This window comes from Ceratotherium simum, chromosome 3, assembly GCF_057802395.1.
Source record: "Ceratotherium simum simum isolate JZ-2026a chromosome 3, ASM5780239v1, whole genome shotgun sequence".
In the NCBI taxonomy this organism is placed as follows: domain Eukaryota; kingdom Metazoa; phylum Chordata; class Mammalia; order Perissodactyla; family Rhinocerotidae; genus Ceratotherium; species Ceratotherium simum.
In genome coordinates this window covers 81,192,359-81,214,083 of record NC_141902.1, presented here as the reverse complement: position 1 = coordinate 81,214,083, position 21,725 = coordinate 81,192,359, and the positions used below count along the sequence as shown (strand labels likewise).

Here is a 21,725-nt window from a genome sequence, read left to right as displayed (position 1 = left end):
AACAGTATTTCTTCGAGTTCGTGCTCCTTTGATAGTTCTTCATAGAGTTTTCAATGGAAGCTCCATTGGCGAGAGCTACTTAAGACAGCTATTCTGGATCTGATTTTCTAATGCTGTATGTGTATTGTAGGCCTCATGGAACAAATTGGTTCCAGTGCTGATATTTATTTCATTGTCAGTTAAATCTCTTAGAACTGTGCCCTAAAGTATACATCATGGATTATTTCTTCAAAGTGGTCCTATACTATAAGAAGAAGCTCATGAAAAATAGATTTAAGGAGATATTTTTGTGCTAATATCAGTATTGTTTTTAAAAGACAAAACAATAAGAAACAAAATAAAATCCCTGCTGACCTCACAGGGATGTCGGTGACCTTGCAGTTAATGTTAAGTTGCCAAAAGTATTGTGTAAATAAATAAAATTACTTGACCTTTGAAAGAATGTTATATACCCATTGTTTTATATCTATTAATGAATTATTATAATTTTCCATGTGAAGTAAACTATTGAATAGAGTACATAAACTGTATTCTTCCAACTTTGAATTAGCAGTGTTACTTTACTTTGTAAATCACTCTTAAAATGTGGGGAGAGGAAAGTTTTTTTTCCTCTGACTTTAAATTATAAAGAGGACTTATTTATCATGGTTAACAAGTATATTGTAAGTGGTCTATGGAGGAAAATGCAAGGCGAAAATAGAAAATATTTTAAAGGTGTGGAATATTTTGGAGGGAAGGAAGATAGCATTTATAATATTTGTAATTGAATCTTCATACAATTTAAAGATAGCTTGTCAGTAATTTTATTGTTTAGGTTGTTTCTTTGCATTTTCATTACACTCAGATTGCATTGTCTTATGTATATAACTTGATTTTTTTTTTTTTTAGTTTTGTCCATTAAGAATGTCAGTCAGTTAAGTCAGACCAGGGCTTATTTATAATGTCCCAAATTTGATGTGTTGAGTTTATAATATGTGTACACATTTTTCCCTTTTTATTATATTTGGTATCTCCCAATAGAAATGTAACGTTACTAAACTAGTTTGCATTAAAGTGCTAATTTATGTTTACTTGGTAATGATGATATATTTCGTAATGTCTAAATTTGACAATACTACTTTAATATCGAGTTCTGACCTCTAATTTTCATCTCTATGAATATTTGAAATATATGATATATACATTATAATAGTATATATGTATTAATATATAAAAACTGAAACTGAAAAGGTTCATGTCAAACATGCTCATGTTCAAATATAATTTTTGAGAAAATAGCTTAAATCTGCAAATTGATTTAGTAAGAACTTATTCCCATTTTCTACTTTTAATAACTAGAGTTACCTTATCAAATTAAAATTCATGAAGTTATTAAATTTAACGTAGATGAAAATGAAACTAACAGTCTTCTCTTTCTTTTGCATTATTTACAGCCTGGTTTGCCACCTCAGAACTTCTCAATGTCTGTCACAGTCCCTGTGACCAGCCCTAATGCTTTGTCCTACACTAACCCGGGGAGTTCACTTGTGTCCCCATCTTTGGCAGCCAGCTCAACATTAGCAGATTCAAGTATGCTCTCTCCACCTCAAGCCACATTACATAGAAATGTATCCCCTGGAGCCCCTCAGAGACCACCAAGTACTGGCAGTGCAGGTATGTGGTGATATCTCTTCTACGGGTTCTTGAACAAAAAGGGTGAAAAAACTAATTGCTAATGTAAGCATTTTCTTATTCTGCTACTCTTAATTTTATTGCTTTGATGAGCAAAAGTCACTACTAAATAATTGGCTCCGTTTTAAAGTAGTTTTTTGAAATCCATTGCAGCTCTGGCATCACCTCAGGCCCAGTGGAACAATATAGAGAACCTGCCATGTATAAGTTTTCCTTATTAGGGGAAAGCCATACTTTGACAGGCAGAAAATTTAATTAGGATATCATGAGCAAAGATTTAAAGTTCATGTGAGCCTTTCATGTTAAAAATGTGGAGATTGGAGTTAGAGGGTCTTTTGCATCTCCTCCTACCTGAATTTGTTCATTAATTCAGCAGAAATTTGCAGTGTCTTTACTGCATTACACAAAGTAATGCAGTATCTTCTTTCCCTTAAGTCCTAGATTTAATAGTACTGCATTAGCACTGCCCCCTTTCTTATCAATATATACCATTTGGTATTGATAGACAGGAAAGCAGACATGTCCAGAGCTTGATAGGTGAGCTCATATATAGATGACTACATCATAGTACACATTAATGCCAAGTTCAGACTGGGCTAGTTTTTATTTTTGTGTATTTTAAGAATGGAGTGAGGGTTACCTCTGTTCAGTTCATAGTCATTCAGAGAAGGAGAGCCAACTTACGTTCCTTCTTTGCCCTCTCTCTCTTCTCTCTATAATGTCCTTAGGTGGGATGTTGAGCACTTCAGACCTTACAGTGCCAAATGGAGCTGGAAGCAGCCCAGTGGGTGAGTGAATTCCTACTGTTTCACTTTGTAGACATCTATCCTATCTAAGATAAAAGGAATATTGTCCGTCAAACAAGGCTTGCACCCAAATGAAGAGGAAGAAATGGGGATATGACTAGAGTAGACATGTCCCTTTGTAGACTTAATTTTCTTCTGAGGGGTACTTTCACTAATATTTAACATTTTTTCATAACACCCCTGTTTTCTTCCTTACACCTTGGCCTTAAGTTCAGTTATGCATTCATTCAATAAATATTTATTGAATGCCTCTTTCATAGCAGACATTGTTCTTTTATAAAGACTAAATTGCCTTAATACAATTTTTACATCAAGACACTTTCTTAAGGAGAAGCTTTCTGTATCATCTGTCCTCACCAAATTAGTCTGTTAGCAGACTAATATATCTTACAACAGCATAAAATGTCAGAGAGATTACACTGTGAAGAAATGGTGGGTCTACTTCTAGAGATACAAAGAGAATTGAGAAGTTTGTCTCTAAAGGATCTGTTCGGTGGTCAAATGTAGAACATTGACATTTTGTCGTGGTTACAGCCAAATTGGTTCTTTTACTTTGGGACCCCTCCCAAGATGGCTAGCAGTTTAAACATATGTCATAAATATGTCTGCCCAGCCCTGAAGTGCTGATAAAGATAGATTATGATCCTAACATTACAAAAATATGGCATTTATGTCAAAGAGTTACAAGAATAACTGTATCCCTTGGGATTATCACATTGTCATGTTGGTCTCTTAATCTATGACAATCACAATTATCATCATTGTTATCTGAAAGCAAGGGCAGGAATTCCCTTCGTCTTTTAGATATTGTGTGTTCCTGGAGACATCTGAAAACAGATCACTTACAGGAAGAATTCTCAATTGCATGTATTGAACCCATTCATTCCACAAAAATGTTAAGGAGCTTCTGCTTTAAGAAAATTATGGAGATGATTAATAACTTAATTAAAAATCATGAGAAAGAAATAAACAGACATTAGTGAGACAAAGTACAAAACATATAGTGACCTAAAGTAGGAATAAATGCCTAATTATATCTGCCACTATATTAATTGCTGTTTTAATGGAATTAAACAGACAAGACCTGTTGTAGAATCTTTTTGAACAGATAATTAAATGTGGGAAAATTCCTAAAGATCTTACCAATTATACATTAGGGCTGCTACACTTGTATGTGTATTTCCAAATATTTATAGTTTGTTTCTTTTCAGGTCTCTTTAGTTGTGTGCATGCCCATATACTCTCTTTGTGTTACATTTTCCCATATACTTTTATCCCCCCAACACTATCCATCTTGCTCTCTCTTCTACTTTCCAGCCTGATTAAGGCTGGCATCAATAATTTCTATTTCATTTAATGTTAATTTTAACTAGCTCTTGATTTTATTTCCAAAATTATTTTTATTTTATGGAGTTTAACTATTTGATGATTTGTAATGTTTTTTTCCCTTGCCTTTATTTTTTTCCCATCCATCTGGCATCGTAAACATGGTTCTTCCTCCTATCAAACAAGTGTTTTAATTCTCTTGTTGTTTTTGTTTTTTCTTGTACTCTCCACACTTCCCTAAAGCTTTTTCACTATTCTTTATCTGCTGTGCACCTGTAAATCTAGATTTTGTCTCTGCTGCTCAGTTTTCTGTGTTCCCTTTGGCAATTTCAAACTCACACTTTGTCATCATTCTAATTTGACCTTCTACACGTAATCCTATGTCTTTTATTTCTTTTTTTCATTCATTTTTCTTTTTTCATAAGCCTCCTCCTCTCTTTCTGGACCCTCAGGTTTAGAGGGTTGCATTAATCACACTCCTCTGATCATGGCAAACCATCATTGGTCTGTACGAAGCATCTCAGTATGTTATTCGTTTATCCATTTTATAACTCTATTCCACTCCCATTCTCTTCCTCCTCCCATTTATAGGCAACTATTTTAATATAGTTAGTGTTAATAATCATGATTAGTGAACATGAATTTTTATTAAAATTTAAAATTCCGAAGTAAGTATTAAAATATTATAAGTGCTTAGTGAGTTATTTAGAAGTTTACTTCCATTACTGCATGCACAGAGATAAATCTTGTTTCTTAAGTGTACGCCTCAACATCTTATAACACATAGGATTGGATGTCTTGATTCTTGATTGATGCATACTCTTATACAGTCCTATGTCACTTAATGATGGAAATACATTCTGAGAAATGAGTCGTTAAGCGATTTCATTGTTGTGTGAACATCATGGAGTGTACTTACACAAAGCTAGATGGTATAGCCTACCACACACCTAGACTAAATGGTACTAATTTTATGGGACCACCGTCGTATATGTAGTCCATCATTGACTGAAATGTAATTATGTGGTGCATAACTGTATACCTGTTTTACCTGCAGGTAGGGGTAATTCTACTTAGTCTACTTGTCTGGATTATATCCTAAATGACATTTGTATTGTAACTGCTTTTTAACGTGTACTACCTCAGAATTTAGATTCAACTAGGTAGACATCTTGTATCACTTAATTCAGGTACCAACTGGAAGTAATTATTTTTGTGCAATACTTAGAGCATACATGGGTTTAGGGTTTTTTGCTATAAATTTCCCTCCCAAAATAAATGGTCTGTCATAGGTATTTTAGAGGTGTTATTTTTGTGAGGAAGAGTCAGAAAATATATTTTAGCTCATTTTCAACAGTGGTGCCATTTTGATTTGGTAGTTTGGAAAAAATAGTTTAAACTCATTTTTACACCTAAATAAAGTCTTTATGAATGAAAAGATTAAACATTTAAAATTCCCAGAAAAATTTAGAAGAAAATATATTAAAAGCTGTGTGGGTATGATTTCTAATCTACATTTTTCAAAGTGTGTTTCTTGGAACTATATGAAAAGAAGGACCTATTCTGTATGTTTGGCAAACTGTGTTAAATAAAACTAAACAGGTTTCTTCAATGCAGGACTTATAAGAACCTTAAAATGCTAACCTATTTTGTGAATCTTCCAACTTAGTGTATAACGTATGGTTACTCAAAGTGATTTCACAATATAACCCTTCATTTTTGTTTTCTCATGAAAAGGCATCTTTCTTAATTAGTGTCATGTGAAACATGGTTTAGGAAATATTGCTTCTGATCTTAAGACGATACATAGAGGAGATAGTTTTTTGACTAATGAAAGCTTTCATAAGTCAAATGCTGTATGATCTCACTCATAAATAGAAGATAAAAACGACAACAAACAAACACATAGAGACAGAATGGATTGGTGGTTACCAGAGGGGAAGGGCGGGGTGGGAGGAGGGCGAAAGGAGTGATTAGGCACGTGTGTGGTGATGAATTGTAATTAGTCTTTGGTTGGTAAACATGACGTAATCTACACAGAAATCGAAATATAATGGTGTACACCTGCTATTTATGTAATGTTATAAACCAGTGTTACCACAATAAAAATAATTAAATAAAAAAATAAATTTATTTAAAAAAAAGATCCTTAAAAAAAAAAGAAAGCTTTCATAAATAAAATTGAGATTTGAAAAATGACATTCAGACTTCTGCTGTGGTGATGGCAGACTTGGTCATTTGAACCAACCCTTTCACTGAGGACAACTAGAAATGCTAGGCAAATATTTTTAAAATCTGCTTGAAAGCATTTGAGAACTAATAAGATAATGAAAAATTACTTGCTCAAGATCCAGGGAATGACAAAGACAGAGACTCAAAGAGGCGAGCCTAGTATTTATGGCTGCTTTTCCTCAGATGGTATTTGGCAGTTGCACAGTGGGATACCAAAGAAGCTGAGTATAAAAGCCTCAGAGACCTAGGGGGAGGGAGAGATAAAAGTTCTCTTTGATCACACAAAGATTTGGGAGATCCTAGTATACTCTTCTCACTTTGTGTTTAGACCTCAAAAGGCTGGACCCTAGAAGTAGAGTGAATCAGAGATAAACAGTCCCTCGTAGTAGCTGTATCTCATATTTGCATCATCCAACTTCTTGAAAATAGATTGTGGTGATCTATTGTTAGGGGCCTCAGGATGCCTGAGAAGGTTGATGTTCTCTAGAAGAATATATAAGGGTAAAACACCATCCCAGGCCTTATTATTTCTACTTGGCACACAAGCAAAACTAACTCGGCACACTCCAGAAGCAATACAGCATAAATGAAAACCTGCAGAAAAAATGAACAATAGAACCAGCCTCTGGGAACTCTAGAACTTGGAGTTATTAGGCACAGACGTTGACTTTAACATAGCAATGTTTACTGTGTCAAGGAGATTAAAAAAAGATTAAGAATTTGGGCAAAAAAACTGGAAACTTTTTAAAAATGGACATTTTAGAGCTAAAAAAAGTAATAGTATTATGAACTTACAAGATACATTTAATAACAGATTAGACAAAGCAAAAGAGAGAATTGGTAAACTAAAAGATAAGGCAGAAGAAAATATCTAGAATTTTGGAAACACAAATGGATGGAAAAACCAAAAGAAGAATAACACCTAGAGGATACAGTGAGACAGTCTAACATACTTTAGAGTCCCAGGAGGCAAAGAGAGAGAAAATTGGCCAGAAGCAGTAATTGAAGAGATAATCACTGAGAATTTTCCAAAACTGAGAAAACACATCAAGCCACTGATTCAAGAAGCCCCATAAAACCCACGTGGGATACAGATAAACAGTACTTTAAGAGAAATTGAAATCTTACAGGCTGGAAAATCCTGAGCAAAGCCTACAACTCAGAAAGTTAGGAAAAACCAACAAACCTAAAGAGAGTAGAAGCAAATTATAAAGAGCAGAAATTACTGAAATAGAAAAACAAACAATATAAATTGAATTAAATAAAAAATTAGTTCTTTAAAAAGATTGATAAAGTTGAATGTTATATTTTCATTAACATTCAATTCAAAATATTTTCTAATTTCCATCATAACTTCTTTAACCCATAAGTTATTTATTTATTTTGTGTGTGTATGTGTGTGTGTGTGTAAGATCAGCCCTGTGCTTACATCTGCCAATCCTCCTCTTTTTTTTTGCTGAGGAAGACCGGCCCTGGGCTACCATCCCGCCCATCTTCCTCCACTTTATATGGGACACCACCACAGCATGGCTTGACAAGTGGTGCGTCAGTGCACACCCGGGATCCGAACCGGCGAACCCCGGGCCGCTGCAGCAGAGCACACGCACTTAACCGCTTGCACCACCGGGCGGGCCCCTAACCCATAAGTTATTTAGAAGTATACGTCCCAATTACAAATGCGTGGGGCATTCTAGTTATCTTCTGGATATTGTTTTCTAGCTGAATTGTTTTGTTACTGGAGAACTTACCTTCATATGATTAAATTCTCTGAAATTTGTTGATACATTTTTTTGTGGCCCAGCATGTGATCAATTTTAATCTATTATTTGTACACAAAAGAACACTTTCGTACACAAAAGAATATAAACATTGAAAAGAATGTTTATTCTGTACTATAAGCATAGATTACAGATTCTGCTTGTTTGAAACAAATTTTTTTTTTTTTTGGTGAGGAAGATTGGCTCTGAACTAACATCTGTTGTCAATCTTCCTCTTTTTTGCTTGAGGAAGATTGGCCCTCAGCTAACATCCGTACCCATCTTCCTCTATTTTGTATGTGGGATGCCACCACAGGATGGCTTGATGAGTGGTGTGTAGGTCCACACCTGGGATCCGAACCTGCAAACCCTGGGCCGCCAAAGCAGAGCACATGAACTTAACCACTACGCCACCGGGCTGGCCCCTAAACAAACTTTTCATACATAATATGTATAATTACTTATTCTTATTGTATCAGTCCAAGTTCAGAGATTTGTGATAGGCCAGTTCTAGATAGTTTCACTTTATCTTTAAACTGTATCATTTTTACTGATACTGTCATTTTCAGATGCATAATATGTTTACAGATGAGCTTTCCATTTGCCTTATTTGTATTTTAATTTTTGTTGTGTCTTCTACCTGCTTCCCAAAAGTTGTGATGCTTCAGGCCCAGGTACTGTTGAAAGCAGAAGAATCCTTGAGCTTTTTAAGCATTGAACAAACTCAGGATAGGGAAAGACTTGTTATATAGGAAGCCAGAGAAAGCCTTACCGTAAAGGAAAAATTGATCAGTTTGCCTGTATTAAGATTAGGAACCTTTGTTCATCAAAAATACCATAAAGAGAATGAAAAGACAAAACAGAGCAGGAAAATATATATAGTATATATATAATAAACAGAGGGCTTTTATGAAGAAGACCTACAAATCATTAAGAAAAAGAAAATTGATTTTTGAAAATGTGCATGAGAACACAGACATTTCACAAAAGAAGCTATCCAGATGTCTAATAAATGTGAAAAGATGCTCAATCTCAGTAATCAAGGAAATGCAGAGTTAAAACCACAAACAGATAGGGGCCGGCCCCAGTGGCGTAGTGGTTAAGTTCACGTGCTCCACTTTGGTGGCCCAGAGTTCGCAGGTTCGGATCCTGGGCATGAACCTATGCACCACTTGTCAAGCCATGCTATGGCAGGTGTCCCACATATAAAATAGAGGAAGATGGGCACTGATGTTAGCTCAGGACCAATCTTCCTCAGCAAAAAGAGGAGGATTGGCAAGAGATACTAGCTCAGGTACTAGCTAATCTTCCTCACCAAAAAAACCCCAAAAAACCACAAATTCTACCTACCAAAGACCTAGGCCAAAATAGACAGATAATACCAGTTGTTCACAAGGCTATGGAAAAAACAAACTCTCACACTGATGATGGCAGTACAAATTGGTGCAGCCATTTTGACTTATCTACTAAAATTGCAGATATGTGTATTCTGTGACTCAGCATTTTCACTCATCCTTACATAATGTAGAGAAATGCATGTGTGCACCATGAGCACCAGGAGATATATAAAAGAATGTGCATGGCATTATTTGTTACAGCCAACGTCTAGAAATAATCCAGATTTCTGTCAACAATAGAATGGATAAATAAATGATAGTACATTTATGTAAAGGAATACTATACTGTAATGAAAAGGAAGAAACTACAGCAGTAATCAACAGCATGGATGAATTTCACCAAACTAATATGAATCAAAGAAGATAGATACAAATACTAAATGATTCTGTCTACATAAAGTTTGAAAAGCAGGCAAGTAAAACTATAGTGTTACCAATGCATGTATAGATAGATGGTAAAACTATAAAGAAAAACAAGTTACTGTAAAAGGGATGATAGTGGTTACTTTGGGTAGGTAGGACAATAGGAGTGTTTTAGGGGGCCAAATTATAGAAACTTCCATGGTTCTGGCAATATTCTTTTTCTTAATCTGACTGATAGTTACATCGATGTTCACTTTACGATAAATCCTTGATCTTTAGGTTTTTGTTTTGTGCACCTTTCTGTGTATGTGTTATATTAATAAAAGTTTTAAAAGTAAATATAATATACTTGATATAAAAAATGAATTATAACCACAAATGTGGAGGCACTTTTAAAATTATAAGAGAATGTAATGTAAATTATATAGTAGTTATACTATTAATTTCAAAATCTAGAGAGAAAAAAATTCACACACTCCTACGCATTCACACTTACCCACAGAAGGACTCTTAGCAGTGTTTTGAGTCTTTGGACCTTATTGTCTACCTGTGACAGCTAGATATGCAGCCCCATCTTGAGATCATGAAGCAAGTCAGTATAAGAAGACAGGCCAACAAGCCAAGGATGGCAGAGTGGAAGGCTAGAGAGACTCTGGGTCCTCCATGTTGAGCTACTGAAACCACTGTGTCTGCAACCGCTTTTCCTCTGGTTTTCTTACGTGAGATATAAATTTTTCTCATTCTTAAGAGAAAAAGTAAGATAAAATACAAGCCACAGATAGGGGAATATTTAATAAATGGATGGGCATTTAATTTGTACCTGTATGTACAATTCAATAAAGAAACCCAACTAGTATTTTAAAAATTAAAAAGGATGTTCATTGTTGCTAGTAATCATGAGATTCAAATAAAAACGGCAAATAACACTTACTAATTGCCGACTATTACCACTTTTTATTGTGACGTGGAGAGCTGAGAAAGGTGTGGTGAAACTGATGATCTCATATGTGCTTGTGGCATTGTAAATACTAACGGTCTTTCTGGAAAGATTTTGGCAAAATGTTCCAGTAGTCATAAAAATGTTTGTACCTCTGAGCCTACTAATTCCATTTCTGGGAAACTCTCCTAAAGAAATAAATTAGAATATGCAAAGGCTCATTGCAACTTTATTTATAGTAGTGAATAATAGGAAGAAATCAACATATTCAACAGTATAAAAATTAAGCAAATTAAAATTTTCAGCTGGATTCCTTTTTAGTTGTGATTTAAAACTATGCAAAAAATGTGCACTTGGAAAGTAAAAAGGAGAGAAATCCAAACTGATTATAATAGTTATGTTAGGATGGTGGAAATATGTATTTTCATTCTCTTTTTCTAGTTTCTGAACTTTGTGTGATGCTAGATTGGTATGGTACCTCTACAATCATAAAATGTTTATTATAGTAAATTAGAGCATTCATTTGTTTTTTCCTTGTAAGGTGATAATTTTTTGTTTTCAATATATGTCATTGTCCAAATAAAACCTGCCACTTTTGTACATACTGTAAGTATATGCATCTTTCATAGTGGCAGTCTGATTTGGTTGACTGGATGTATTTGATTATGGTTTACTAGATATATTTCTCGACTGAGAGTTTTCATTTAATACTCAGGTAATACTGTAGTTCAAATGACTTGGGGAACTCCTTTTAACTTTGGACGTATGTTTAAAGATCAAGCATTAAAATATCTCCGATATCCAGCAACTTCACTTTTAAAAAACATGTTGAGAAAGAGAAAAAAATATACTAGACTAGAAATAGAAAGGCTCAAGAAGCTCTTGGAATTGTTTAGGGTTGAGTGAAGGTAATAGGGTTTGCATTGTTGCAGAGCGTTGCCACTTTTAATTGTGGCAGTTAAAAAGAGATGGATGAGGCAAAAAACGTTGTAAAGAAAGAGTAACAAAGCTTGATAGCTCTATGAAAGTGGGGCTGGGAGTGATGGAGGATGACAGTAGTACAGGTGTTTAAAACAGGCAGAATTTGAAATCACAGCAGCATATCTGGGGAAAACTGGCCACCAGATGGTTGCATATGGACTAGAAATTACGAGATACAAAGCAGAAATACAAATTTGAGAGTCATATTGAGGCAATGGTTGAAACCATGGGGATGCATGAAGTCGCTGAAAGAGAAGGAGAAATGTAGCCTCTTTGGGGCTACCCACACAGGAGAGATTGAGAGAGGGAGTACAATATTCAGAAAGAGAAGCAGGAGGATCTCATGAGCACTGTCTATTTTATTTTTGGTTTTTGTGTGTGTGTTTGAGGAAGATTAGCCCTGAGCTAACATCCGATGCCAATCCTCCTCTTTTTGCTGAGGAAGATTGGCCCTGGGCTCACATCTGTGCCCATCTTCCTCTACTTTATATGGGACGCCGCCACAGCATGGCTTGACAAGTGGTGCATCAGTGCACGCCCAGGATCCGAACCTGCGAACCAGGCAGCCGAAGTGGAGCGAGCGCACTTAACTGCTACACCAGTGGGCTGGCCTGGCGTTGTCTATTTTAGATAATAAATTTCTAATGGACAGATTCCATGTTGTCCATTATATAGGAATTGCCATTGAATCAAATAAATATGTCATCGGGCCGGCCCTGTGGCTTAGCGGTTGGGTGCACGCGCTTCGCTGCTGGCGGCCTGGGTTCGGATCCCAGGCACGCATCGACGCACCGCTTGTCCAGCCATGCTGAGGCGGCGTCCCACATACAGCACCTAGAAGGATGTGCAACTATGACATACAACTATCTACTGGGGCTTTGGGGAGACAAAGGGAAAAAAAGGAGGAGGACTGGCAATAGATGTTAGCTTAGGGCTGGTCTTCTTCAGCAAGAAGAGGAAGATTGGCATGGATGTTATCTCAGGGCTGATCTTCCTCACACAAAAAATAAATAAATAAATATGTCATCAATGATTTTAAAACCCATGGTCTCTTTTAATTTTAGAAAGCTCATTCAGTTCGTTATACAAATGACATAATTTTATAGACTTTTAAAATGTATTTTTGTTTATTTATTGAATAATCATCTGAAAGTTTGTCACATTTTGTGAAAAATATGTCAAATATAAAATCAATTCTTGAACCTTGTTTTGGATGAATTTTTCAGAATCCTTTGAGATTTTCAAAATCTTTTGCGTGTCAGTTCAACTTCTCAATAGTAATAAAACATTAATGACATCATTGTCTACAATTTAGCCCTAAAAGAGTAGTATTAAGGGCATGGAGTGCTTTCCAGCCACGTGAATGCATTATTTCAGCTGATATGATATTCTGAAATATGAGCCAGATTGATATAATTGAATGACCTGCCTTAGAACTGTAGGACCACAGTCGAGATTAGCTTTGTTAAGTTTCTGGAGGCATTAGTATGCAGTTTGCTCAAGAGCGTTTTTGTCACATTTGTCACAACTTATAAAACCTGAAAAGACATTTTAACAATCACATTAAATTGTGCTTATTCATTTAGAGTTGGTACTTTAATTCCTAAATTTGTAGGCCATGGCAAGATGAATTGTGTACTGGACATATCTACCTCAAAAGTCTATCTGAACAATATCTTCATTTTTGTCATAAAAAATGAACTGGAGGTAAGAAGGCATATATTAGGTAGTATATCACTACATGCCACAAAATAACAAATGGTGCATATAAGATTCTGTTGTTTCAGACTGGCATTTTACCAAACGCTTACATCATCCTGTAATCATTATCTGCTGCAGACTCTGGCTTCACGCTAAGAAATACCATGCTTTTAGATCCCCTTTCACTCTTGTAATTTGATTCTCATGGGTTACTATGGTATCATATCTAGCTGAAAAGCATCGTAGACTCCACATGGGAAAAGAGTATCAGTGCTACTTGATAATACATTCTTCTAAATTGTATCTTTGCATCATCTTATAATGTATTTGAGAGGAAATACTGCTTTATCCTTCAGATTTGAGTGCAAATCAAGTAAATAAGAAACGTCTAAATATTATCAGAGAGATTAAGAACACACATTCGTGCTATTATTTAAGAGAAACGTTAATCTGTACTTAACTAATGTTAATCTGTCGTTTTATTAGTTTCTATTAAACCTTCTTATTTTTGAATAAAATTATTTGATAAGCATTTTATATCCAGATGACTTGCTTAGTAGTTGCCTCTGCCCAACTCATGGATGAGCTTTACTCCATAGGGGATGGCCGAGTGAAGAGATTGTTTTTTTAACAGCACTGCTTTCTGAAGCTTAACAGAGTGCAGGAAATTGCTCTCTGGGGTGTGGAAAGGAGGTTCAGCCCAGATTTAGTACACGCCTCTTCAAGATAATGGAAGCAGAATGCAGGAAATAGCCTCATAAGGTTAACTGACATACCAGTCCCCACAGCAAAATTAAATCACATAAACGAATTAAAATTTGTCACTTGGTAAAATAAAAGTTTTGGAGAAAGCAAGAGGAATTGGGTGAGAGTGAAGTGGAGTGGGGAGGAAACACTGATCATCTGGAATCATGACATTTTGAATGACAACTGCTGAGGAGATACAGGCCTGTTCCTAAGTGCCACACCTCACCTCTCTGTTTTCTTTGTCCCTTGGAAATGTACTGGTTAGGATCCAAGAAAGTTGATTATATCACATTGGCAAAACGTCAATTTTGTATTGTCATATGAATAATTCACCTAAATAACATATCTTTTTCAAAGTCTAAATATAAGCAGATATATTGAAACATCCATTTTCTTCAGCAGATTATCTTGAAGAACTTTATCTTTTTCTAGTTATATTTTTTAATTTTATAATTCACATATCTATTCACCTATTCTTTATATACTTTCCTGAAAATATTTTATAAACTGCCAAAGTATGAATTTTAATTGGTTTTAAATAGTATTTCTATTCCATTCAAGAAACTTGCATAGAATTAAAATGACCTGATAACCCAATACAAAAGCTCTTAAACTGAAGAATATGGGCAATGCATACTTCTTTTTTGTCATTGACTCACTGCATTTCTTTGGGGCACACCATTTCGCTTCTTAGAATACGGCCTTCTCCGTGAAATCATAGGAGGGTTTTTAGGCTGGTGTTAAGCACGCAGCAGACACTTAGTTTTGGTCAGACCCTACATGTATTTAACATAGATGTGAATATGTGTTTGTAACATCTAGTGTCTGTTTATTTTTGGTGGATTCTAAAGTTGTCTTTTTTGCTTTATATGGAAGGAAAGGAACAGAACAAATACACCTGCCTTTTCCCTCTAGTGGTCACTGGAGCCATTGGCTCTCTATGCTTTTCTGCCCCACCATCCCTTACTCAACCTTGTCCATTCATGCTTTAGCGTATCATTTTTCTCACATTTATCCATCTTTCTGTAACATCTTTCGTCCTCTCAGACTGCTTCATAATTAATCCCACAAAGTCTTCCCTAGTTAAGCCCACATACTTATATCAGTGCTTTGCTTTCTATTTCTTTGTAAGTTTTGTATGGTTACCCTTCATTGTGTTGCTTTTGCCCGTATCTTAAGTATAATTTTGGCATATTCATGCCTCTGTGGTGTATGCCTGCTCTTGCTAACTAGATGAAAAGTTGCTTGAAGACCATATAGGTTTTTTCTCCCTTCCTATACCCTCCCCACTGCACAGTGCTCTACACATAATAGATGTTTGAAAGTTTATTTCCAAATTGTAAAGGCAGTTCTATATTATTGTCTGATTTTAGATGGTTGCTACTATTGATGTATGAATGCTGAGTCCCACCCAGAGAATTTAAGAGGCCTGTTCAGCCATCCAGGAACTTCTAGTTCACTATTCTGAATATTTTGTTCTTGGTCAGCTTGGTAATAAACACTAGGAATGGAATTCTTAAGCCAACAAATTTATTCTTTTATCTAGTGCTCTTAAATTAATATCTATGTACTGTAATAGAGTAGACGTAGATACTAGGGACTATTCAGAATGAAATAATAGTACAGTATTCATGGCATTAAGTCTCTATTGCTGAAAGCACACTGTATACACATGATAAACTTTATAAAGTTGATGATCTCTTTAAAAATATGGAATAGTAGAGTGACCTATGCTGTATTTTTTGTGGGCATTTAACACTGTATTTTAGATTTAGTAATTAAATTTTCACAAAATAACATATATATATATATATATTTTTTTTTTTTTTTTTTTTTTTTTGGTGAGGAAGATTGTCCCTGAGCTAACATCTGTTGCCAATCTTCCTCTTTTTGCTGAGGAAGAGTGGCCCTAAGCTAACATCTGTGCCCATCTTCCTCTATTTTGTATCTGGGTCACTGCCACAGCATGGCTTGATGAGTGGTGTGTAGGTCTGCACCCAGGATCCAAACCTGTGAACCTGGGCTGCTGAAGCGGAGTGCGCTGAACTTAACCACTATGCCACCAGGCTGGCCCCTCACAAAATATTTTTAAAATATATCATATAGTTAATGTTGTTTTCTATTCGTCCCTGTTTTATTTGCAATATACTTAGAAATTAAAATAGCATATGTAGCTTGTTTTATAAATGAACATTTTATGTACCTGTATACTTGTTACTTGACCTTTTTTGTGTGTGTGTGTGAGGAAGATCTGCCCTGAGCTAACATCTGCCAATCCTCCTCTTTTTTTTGCTGAGGAAGACTGGCCCTGGGCTAACATCCACGCCGATCTTCCCCCACTTTATATGGGATGCCGCCACAGCATGGCTTGACAAGCGGTGCATGAGTGCGTGCCCGGGATCTGAACCGGTGAACCCCAGGCCGCCGCAGCGGAGCGTGTGCACTTCACTGCTTGCGCCACCTGGCCGGCCCTGACTGTTTTTTTTATTAGTGACATTATCTCCACCATTGAACTACAAGGTCATGAATAGTAACTATTTCTACTAGGAAACTATCAGTTGCAACTAACAGAAACCCACCTCAATTAGGCTTAAATAATATATTTACTAACTTTATTTAACTGAAAAGATCCAGAAGTGATAAAGACTATACAAGCAGGGTAGGGCTCTTATTTCATTTATTGGCAGTTCTCCTTTCTCTATCAGCTTTTTCCTCATTCTGGATTTCTTCTGAGTCTTAAAATATCTTGAGAATAAAACGCTTCCTCAGTCATATTTGGCGGAATGCAGGAGCCTCCCTCACCACTGTATAACAGCTTCCTTACTAGGTTCTGATTGGACATTCCTGGATTCCATCACTGTGTGAAGGGAGAATGCCAGGTCATTGGCTAGGACCTGAGTCAAATGCCTGTCACCAAGCCAGTCTGTGGCAAGGGAGATTGAAGTGGAGTCAGCCCCACCCAAACCACATGGCTGCTACACATGAGGAGGACCTGAAGGACTGCAATATCCATGAAAATAGGGATGATCTCTTACATTTATTTTCTATCTCACCTGGTGCCCAAAAGTGCTGTGTATATAGAACATATACCACAATGTACCTATTTTCTTATTTCCTTTAAGAGAATAGACAGTTCTATTAGTGAAAGTTAAAAAGCAGGAATAAGTGGATTAAAGTCAGATAAACTACAAATATTTAACGAAGACCATAATGGCAGCTGAAGAAACAGAGCAGGGAAAGGTAGAGCTAAAAGGAAGAAGTACTTGGTGAAAATGAGGCATTAGAGCTAGTGCTGAATAAGCTGCAGTTAAGGAGTTGCCATGATACCTAGTTCAGTTCCCAAAACCTGGTGGGAGTGCCTTTGCTGTTGCAGGAATAAATGAATAGGATAGTCTCAGGCATTTTCTTATAATATCTCCATTATCTTGGTCCCTAGTAGGAGATGCTCCGTTAGAAACCTGTCTTGTGTTTTAAGTATCTCTCAGCAGCTCCAAGCAGTCAGGCTGGAAATAAGTGATATTAGTCTTAAGGTTTATATGTATTTCAGACTTTCGTTGACTTTCTTTGCTTATTTTTAAAATACCCAAAGATACTGATTAGTTACTAATGAGTTTTCTTATAAAATTTGTTTAAAACTGGGACTGGGGAAATCTTTTCATATTTGTACCAATGTATTTTAATGACTCTTCTCACGTTAATGAATATTTCTTTTTTCCAGGGAATGGATTCGTAAACTCAAGAGCTTCTCCAAATTTGATTGGAACTACTGGTGCAAATAGTTTAGGCAAAGTTATGCCTACAAAGTCTCCCCCTCCTCCGGGTGGTGGCAATCTAGGAATGAACAGTCGAAAACCAGATCTTCGAGTTGTCATCCCCCCTTCAAGCAAGGGCATGATGCCTCCTCTGGTACCTTAAACCTTTCTTCAACTTCATTCTTTAAAACACCTATTTTATACATAGTTGATATTTTCCTTTGGAATTTTCTCTACTTCCATAGGATCTAGACCTTTTCTTACTGAATATTTCTGTTTGAAATTAGCATTTAAGGAGACAAATCTATTTTAAATACACACAAATCAGATTATGGAAAAATAGGAAATAAATCTGCTTAATGGTTATTTAAAATTAAAGCTAAATATGAAGAGATTATTATGCTTAATTTTATTTTTATTAGGCTGGAATCATTGCTTAGAGATCTCATCCCCAAACTGGTAAATTAAACCTGACCTAAGTATTTCTTCTCTGTACTTTGCATACTTTCAGTAAACTATTATACATGCTTTTCTGTGAGAGAAACACTAGATTATTTGTTAGAAAATTCTATATAGCAAAGAGAACTATTGTAGAATAGAGAAGAATGCATAAAAATTTGAAATGAGTTATTCTCTAAATAATTTTTCATTGTTTATTCCTTGTCAAATAACTTCCCCATTTAACTCTATAAAGAATACAGGTCTCTCCACCCCAGCCTTTGACAGTATCTTTATAGTTCCAGTTTCATTTGCTTTTGAATGTTGTGTTTATAAAGAAGAGGAGAGTACGTTTATCCCCCTTAGCCTCCTGTAGAAAAAATTAGAATATATATGCAAGTTTTAAAACCATTCTTAGTTTAGCAACTGTTAGACTGCTAACAAGCAACAAGATATGTCAAGTGTTCTGTTCTATGCAGCTGCTAAACTCGCCGTTTGATTTTTTGCTAAGTGAAAGTGATGCTATCAGGCATTAGATAATAACTCTATATTTGTATAATGCTTTATAGATTCTCAAACATCTTTATATACATTGTTTCATTTGATTGCAAACTGTGATCTTGGCTAGGTAGAGATGAGGAAACTGTGGGAGAGCTTAATACTTCTCCAGGGTAGTACAAAAGAAAGCCAGGACCCAAACTCTTGAAGTCAAAAAACAAAGAAATACTTTTTCATTTGGAGATACAGAAAGCTGGAAACTGTGGCACTCCCAGCCTTACAATGAAAAGAAGTTGGACAGACAAGTTCATAATTTTCCTTGAACACATTGTAGTCCTGAGATTTCAGGGGACCAACTGGCCCAGACTCTAGGGAGAGAAGAAATGCAGGGAGAGGACATTTGAGCACTGACTTATCTGGGTAAGACACAGGTAATAAGAGTTTAAGCTAGGGTGATTGGTGAATTGCTGGAGGCCAAGTGTTCACTGGCAGGACTGTGTAAAATCCCTGGGGCTCTGATACAGGGAGAGTCCAAGTTCTCTTGTAGGCTTTTTCTCCATGAATCCCACTGGGTGCTCACAGAAAAGATTGGGAATGACCTGAAAAAGTCTCCTCTGTGGTATACAACTGAGAGAAGGGAAGAGTAACCACTGTAATAAGGCAAAAAGTTTTGCCTGGATCCTTTTCCTCCTTCTCTCCTATGGAACAGAGTCTTAATGTGTGACAAGATGAACAACAAAAATTGTCACCCTTAGGGCACTGGTGAAGTCCCATTGTATCTGGGGAAATGGAAAAGGAAAAATATCTCAACCCATGGTGGAGGAGCAGGCACAATGCTAGGAGTGTGGCAGGATGACTGAGAAGGCCACAGCCAGAGACACAGCACAAACAGGAAGGCTTAAAACTGAGAATGAGCAGTCATTGGGGAAAACAAAAACAAAAACCCTCTGGCAAACCAATCCCCTGTTCCCTCCGGAGGGATTAGAGGCCTGTGGTGGATACCCTGAGGGTAACCATAGCAACAATGAAATGCAAACCCAGCCCAGTTCCCAGTTAAATTAACTCAAACCTTACACTAAAGGCCTAGGAGGAGGAAACACCTATAGGTCTGTAAGTCAGTAGGAATTACCCAAACTGAAATACAAAGAGAAAGAAGAGTGAAAACAGAACAAAGCCTCCAAGAGTTGTGGGACTTTATCAGATGGTTTAACGTATTTGTAACTGAAATTCCAGAAAGAGAAGAGAGAGAGCAGAGCAAAGAAATATTTGAAGAAATAATAACCAATACCAAGTAGGGTAAATACTACCACCAACATACATATTTAGGCTACTAGAAGCAAAAGACAAAGAGGAAAATCTTAAAGGCAGCCAGAGAAAAGAGACAGAAGAACATACAGAAGAGCAAAGATAAGAATTTATACCATACTTTTCTTTAGAAACTATGCAAGCTACAAAACAGTGGAGTAACATAAAGTGCTGAAATAAAAAAAACTCAACCTAGAATTCTATGTCCAGCAAAAATATCTTTCAAAAATGAAAGAGAAAAACTTTCTCAAACAAAAATCATGGGAATTTGTCAGCATACGTACTCCATGAGAAATGTTACAAGAAGTCCTTTGCCAGAAGGAATATGCTACCAGCAAAACCTTGGATCTATACAAAGAAATAAAGAAAAATAGAATAAATGGAGATAAAAGAAAATTCATTTTTCCCTACATTTTATAAACTTCTTATTTTAGAACAGTTTTAAATTTATGCAAAGATTGCAAAGATAGAACAGAAAGCTCCTATATGTTCCACACTCAATTTCTCCTGTGATTAACATCTTACATTAGTATCGTACATTTGTTTCAACTAATGAAGCAGTATTGATACATTATTGTTAACTAAAGTACATACTTTATTCAGCTATCCTGAGTTTTTAGCCTCATGCTTTTCAGTTTTGGGATCTGATTCAGGATATCACATTGCATTTAGTAGTCACGTCTCCTTAGGCTCCTCTTGGCTGTGATAGTTTCTAACACATTCCTTGCTTTAATGACCTTGACAGTTTTTGAGGAGTAATGGGCAGGTATTTTGTAGAATATTCCTCAGTTGGGATTTTTCTGATGTTTTTCTCATGATCAGCCTGGGGTTATTGGTTTGGAGGAGAAAGGCCACAGAACTAAAGTGTCGTTTTCATTACATCATATCAAGGGCACATACTATCAACATGACTAATGGCTATTGATGTTAACCTTGGTCATCTTGCTGATGTGGCGTTTCATGGGTTACTCTTTTTCGCCTTTCCATACTGTCCTCTTTGGAAGGAAGTCACCATGTGAGGCCTACGCTTAAGGAGTAGGGAATTACACTCCACCTCCTTAAGGGCAAAGTATCTACATAAATTTTTTTGTAGTTCTTCTGCACAGGTGACTTATCTGTTTTCTCTCATTTATTTATTTAATCATTTATATATTAATATGGACTCATGGGCATTTATTTTATACTTTGGGTTATAATATTACTAAATTCTGTTAATGTATAATTCTACCTAATTATAATGTATAATTCTAATTATAATGTATAATTCAATACTCTTTTATTCTGTTGCTCAAATTGTTGCAGCTTCAGCTTTGGGGACTTTTCAGTTGGTTCCTGTGCCCCTTTCACATATCCTTGTGGGTTTTTTGGGGTGAGGGGTGAGTCGGGGGTACTTTGTTATTTTCCAGTTACTACAAAATGGTCCAGGCTCATCTTGTATATTTCCTGCCCCAGTCCTAGAATCAGACATTTCTCCAAGGAAGCTTCGTTCCTTTTATTGGAGAATGGTATTAGAAACCAAGATCTGTGTGCTTTCTCTCTTTTTAATTTCTCCCAGAGATAGCTGACTTTCTAAAGAAAAGATAGTGGCAGTGAATTTTGTGTTTATGGCACATGTAAAAATAAAATATATGACAACAAATGATGGTGGGGGAAATTGGAAATATACTGTTGTAAGTCCTTACTTTATACATGATGTAATATATATTTGAAGGTGAACTCTAATTAACTAAAGATGTATATTGTAAACTGTAGTGCAACTATAGAAAAAAATTTAAAAACGGGTATAAATAGTTAAGTCAATAGAGGAGATAAAA

The 21,725-nt window shown here is 35.9% G+C and overlaps 1 protein-coding gene across 6 annotated transcripts in view; it reads left to right on the top strand.

The window, feature by feature from the left end:
• Window positions 1-21,725, top strand: part of MEF2A (myocyte enhancer factor 2A) — a 172,703-nt gene that overhangs the window by 130,576 nt on the left and 20,402 nt on the right. For all 6 annotated transcript variants that reach the window (XM_087428864.1, XM_087428863.1, XM_087428869.1 and 3 more), the window contains 3 exons: window positions 1,434-1,653; window positions 2,400-2,459; window positions 17,637-17,824. In XM_087428864.1, the coding sequence (XP_087284990.1) occupies window positions 1,434-1,653; window positions 2,400-2,459; window positions 17,637-17,824 (468 nt within the window). The remainder of the gene's footprint in view (window positions 1-1,433; window positions 1,654-2,399; window positions 2,460-17,636; window positions 17,825-21,725) is intronic.